This window comes from Melanostigma gelatinosum, assembly GCF_949748355.1.
Source record: "Melanostigma gelatinosum genome assembly, chromosome: 14".
NCBI classification, from domain to species: domain Eukaryota; kingdom Metazoa; phylum Chordata; class Actinopteri; order Perciformes; family Zoarcidae; genus Melanostigma; species Melanostigma gelatinosum.
In genome coordinates this window covers 21,694,347-21,699,640 of record NC_136647.1, presented here as the reverse complement: position 1 = coordinate 21,699,640, position 5,294 = coordinate 21,694,347, and the positions used below count along the sequence as shown (strand labels likewise).

Genomic DNA, 5,294 nt, shown 5'->3' with positions numbered 1-5,294 from the left:
AATCATAAGGGTTTTGGGAATGCATAATTAAGAAAAACATAAAGTGTTGTAGGATTATACAAGGGAGTAAGTCATAACTGACAGGATTTGAATGTGTTTGTTGCAGGCAGAGCGAGATGCAGAGACAGGCGTTTACTGAGGAGTGAGCGTAGGCAGCCAATAAAAATGGAGATAGATAAAAGGGGAGGAGTCGCGAATGAATATAAGGGAGGGGATAGTCAAGAGTTTTTCCTCTCGTTATTTAGAAGTCCTGGGAAGACGTGTTGTCCTGGGACGGGGAGAGGTTTTTTCCAAGGGGGGGGTTCATTGTTTAATATTTCAAAGATTAATGTACACCATTGCATAACTGTAATTGTAACAGCAGGATTAAAATCCTTTCTGACGGTGAACCAGTTTCGGTAACGTTTTTAGCGCCGTGTTGCTGAAAAGCTATCAGTACCACGTGTGCTGGCCTGCCACACGCTCCTTGGGGGAGGACTTTTTCTCCACACTACAGACACAATTTTTACAAGATCTGTTTCTCAAGTCATCCTCCCTCTCAATTATTAATATCGGAGCACTAGGATATATACGGTTATGGGAGTTTTGATGATTTGTTTGAGAGGTGTTTCCCTCTTTTATCTCCATGAAATGGCTTCAGGCACACAGGTGTTCGCGATTGAGCCAATTAGTGATGTTGATAAACACACAGACTCACGCGCACATACACTCCTCTCCCTCTATCTCTCTGTGTCTCTCATACAGTCATTCAGGTCATATGCTGCGTTCACACCGGTCGCGTTGATTTTTTGACGCGCGTCGAGATTACATACAAAGTCTATGCACAGACGCGATGAGACTGGCGCGCCGCGATTTTGCGATGGCGCGGCGCGTTGGACGCGTTATTGCAGTGCGGTGGACGCGGTGGACGCGGCAAAATCGCCAACGCGCGAGTTGAAATTTTTCAACTTCAGCGACATAATCGCGTGACGCTGTAGCGCGATAGCCTATCAGCGTTGAGTTGCTCCCCCTGTCATCACTGACTTCCTGCCGTTGAATCAGGAAATAAATCCTGTAGCCGTCTGTGTTCACCCAGAGCTCTACGATACCTCATATCAATAGAGACCGGCCCAAACTATGTGTATACATGTGTGTGTGTGTGTAAACCATACGGTACAAACAATGACTAGACGCTGCCGTATTTACGTCTACGTGACGTTATTGAGTGCCGGTGGAGCTGCTACGATGTTAGCATAGCCTAGCACCGATCCATCAGAGCTCCATTGAGAAGACCAGTAACCTACAAATCGGTATCATTACGTAGTTATTTCGGAGTCCCTTTTTGTCGGAGAAGACAAGTACAAATCGGCATCATTACGTAGTTATTTCGGAGTCCCTTTGTCGGTTTATTGCCGTTGAATCACAGCCAAATCAGTTTATTTTGTGTTCCTACAGCTGTAGTAAACAGCGACCGGTGGCTTGCTAGACAGTGAATACAGCTCGATACAATCCACGGAGCTCCTCTGAACAATATTATGAACCAGACATGATGGCGTTTGGCATTCCGATGTTTGAGGGACTTCCACAACACGTACAAAGCAGCAATTGTCCTTATTCCTTTCACGGTTGACAGCGGAAAGAAATGGCGGCCAGGTGAACGGCTTCCAGGACGATAAACCACGCCCCCTCTCCGGCGCTACGAGATTTTGCGGCGTTTGGTGTGAACACGACCGGCGGCGTGTTGGACGCGATTGTGCAGTGGACAGGATTTTGCAGTGCGTCAAAAAATCAACGCGACCGGTGTGAACGCAGCATTAGGGATCTTTAGAGGTCTTTCCCCCCCCCCCCCACACACACACACGCCATTTTAAAATAAAAGCCCCACAGAATGAATCCTAACTGAAATGCTTGTGATGAGCCTGTCATTTAATAACCGGTTTGCGTCTGAGAAGCGTTGGACATTTTATGGCTAAGAATGTTATTGCAACCGAGAGTCTTGGTGTTTAGAGCTACACTAACCAAGGCAGCAAGACGACACAGGGTCATGAAAAAGTTATGGAATTTTAAAGTGTTTTTTCCCCAGGCCTGGAAAAGTGCTTGGAAAAAAAAAATTAAAAAAAAATAAATCCCAAAAGTTTTGGAGAACAACATTGATGAAAATGAAGCTGAATGAAATGACTTCTGTGCATACTTTGGTATCTTTATTGTTCAGGCATAATGTATAACAGAGCAACAGGTGGAAAGTCACAGAGTTCAAGCAGACATAACCGTTCTAGTTACTCAGGACACATTGTCCGAGATGCACAAACAAAACGTAATTTATGAGAACATGGTACATCATTCCATCTAAATGTTGGGCCAGAGTTTGTGTGAACACAGTGCTCACGTCCTGCAGCGTTGTTTGGTTCTCCTCCATGCCAAACGACAAAGTTGGCTGAACACCCATCAGACCACATCCATGTTCCTTCTTTGTGGATGTCACTCAGTCCGATCCAAGTCGGCGCCTCAGCAGGGTCAAAGTTCTTGATCATGAATTTGACAAATTTCTGTTCGTCCTTACTGTGGACTGACACCAGGTTGGCACCCTCTCTGACACAGTGGATCTCGGCATCAGCCCAGGTCATGTCTGTGGCAAGGTACTTGTAGCAGCGGCCGTTGAAGCTGTACCAGAACATGGGACAGGTGGCCCTCTGTAGAGTCATTGGATGGTCATCAGAAGGAGGTACAGCACCCAGAGCCAGAGCAAACAAGAAGAGGAACAGAAGCATGTTGGTGTCCGTCACAGGAGCAGGATGAGGGTTGTTGTGTTGGAGTTGATGGAGACAGACAGGCTGCTTTCTTATAGAGGCTTCAGAGAGGGCGTTATCACTGTTGGCACAATGTTATTATTGGTCAGCTGAACATTGCGAACACTTTCAGCAACCACACAGTATCTGAACATAAGACCACAAGCTCACCTGGCGATGTCACATTAAATATAATAATAATTAATATAATTAATTTCCTCAAGATTCCCTCAATAACAATAAGAATATTTGACTGATTTTTATGAACAAAAAATGTCCAAAACAAAAAAAACTTACAGGGATCACAATCCAAGGAAAACAAGGAATGGGCAAAACCCCAAAAAGGTAATTAGAAAACAAACAAGAGGGATACATCCATGAACATGCAGAGTAGAGCAAGGCGCAAAACAGGGAACATACCATTAAATACCTCAGCAGAGCAGCTCACACAACAGACGAATGGACACTGACACAAGGGACACACAGGGTTTAAATACACTAGGGAGGTGCAGGTGATTAGACACAGGAGGATTCAATCAGGGGCGGGGCAGACAATCACTTTCTTTCTGTCTTTTTTGAGGTTTGTCGGCGGTTGGCAAACAATGAATTGCTACATTACCGCCACCAACTGGTCTGGAGTGTGGATCAGGATGCCTAGTACAGTGGTTCTCAACTGGTCTGACCCACCATCACCCCTTAATGACAAGCCACGACCCAAATTATATATATATATATATATATATATATATATATACATACATACCTGCAAACTTGTCGCTTTTCGGCGAAATTCGCCGTTTTGAATCAAAATATATCATCCACGTGAACACGTTGTGAATGAAGGTTTGACTCTAAATATACACGAGTTCAATAATAAGTGTAACATTCTTATCGTAACATGTTGCTGCTCATCTCTTCTCCACCCGTTGGCTTGAACTGGATGGAGGCGGGATCAAGAGGAGGAAGCTGTTATTGCAGCTGGAAGGAACCCTTTAGGAAAGAGAAGTGAACAAAGATTCATGTTTTCATTTTTGAATAACTTAATTTCAGGTTGTGACAGAATGTTTAAAGAGCAAAAACTAAAAGGTTTCATCACATGAATGATATTCTTAATTTAGCTTTCTGGAGTCCGCTCCATCAAAACGTTGATCATCTGTTCACACATACACACACACACTCACTCACTCACTCACTCACACGCACACACACACACACACACACACCAGTATTTTGGCCTGAGAAATCTACAAATCAATCAATAAATCGATAAATATAACATTTATAAGACAATCCATACCGTTTCATACCTCCCTCCCAAACCTCCATCACACACACTACAATTACACCTAACAAGCCAGGATTTTAGCCTGAGAAATCTAGATAGAGAGAAAATTCGACACCAATAAATCAATAAATCGACCAATAAATTGATCAATAAATATAACATTTATAAGACAATCATACCTTTCTGATGATGATGATGATGATGATGATGATGCAACACGGTAATCCGATTCACTACTGCTGCTGCCCTGTGGATTTTCGTGATAAATTAGATCTTCGCCATCCGACGAGGAATCAATACAGAATTTCATGGCTTCCTCCTGGTTGAAATATGTCTTCTGTTGTTTCGACATCTTACAAATGAATGAATGGTGAAAGTAACTCAAAGGATACTAAAACAAGCAAAAGCTTCGCGTAAAGTGCGTGTGCGCAATGGTTCTGGCAGCTGGCTCCTCGGTTTTATATTTACGCCGAACAATAACTTTCGATCCCATTGGCCGACCTCCAAGGTTCATACCTCTCTGGATTCGTTAGAGCCAATATAATTGAGCTAATCACTTGAAAATGACTGACAGCACTGTTAGCCAGTCAAAATCATCAAGTCTCTGAAAATAGGGAAGCGCAGCCTTGGGTGCAAAGAGGAGGTTCCTCCCATCCCTCATGGGTGAAATCCCCCCTCCCAAAGGAAAGGTGTGTCTCTGTTGCTAGACAGGAAGTCCGTTGATGCGGGGGGAAAAATGGGGGGGACATGTCATTTTTCTTCTTGAAAACGCCAAAGGTGAGGGGCATTTATGATCATAAAGCGATAATGTGATTTGTGTTGCTGGTGTCTGTTGGCTCATCTCTCAGCGATAGTATGACGGAGAGAAATGTTACGGATATGTCCGTAATCGTTGAAGCTCATAATGATGTACGAAGATATATTATATTCGCGAATGCAAATCGCGGTTAGCATTTCCCCATTGGCGGTAATGTTAAAATTAGCTTAGAAGCTAGCGAGTCGGACATGTTATGATGTTCAGACAAGAAGACAACTTTAGTACTGTTAAAAGCATCTTGTCGTTCAACGGGGACACCTGCGCACCTGCGGCTTATAGTCCGGTGCGGCTTATCTATGGAAAATTCTTTATTGTTTTAAAATTTCGCGGGTGCGGCTTATAGTCCGGAAAGTACGGCACTTTCAATGTTCGAGTTGTGAACGTAAAATCCTAAAACGATCTCTGTCGGTGGTGGCTTGTCATTAAG

General features: G+C 43.7%; 1 protein-coding gene across 1 annotated transcript; it reads right to left on the bottom strand.

The window, feature by feature from the left end:
• Nucleotides 1-432: 432 nt before the first annotated feature.
• LOC306788064 (galactose-specific lectin nattectin-like) lies at nt 433-2,747 on the bottom strand (the record flags this gene model as incomplete). Its single annotated transcript, XM_079283391.1, has 2 exons — nt 433-490; nt 2,431-2,747. 2 exons carry the CDS (start codon nt 2,745-2,747, stop codon nt 433-435), a joined length of 375 nt encoding a protein of 124 aa, XP_079139517.1.
• Between the last annotated feature and the right edge of the window lie 2,547 nt (nt 2,748-5,294).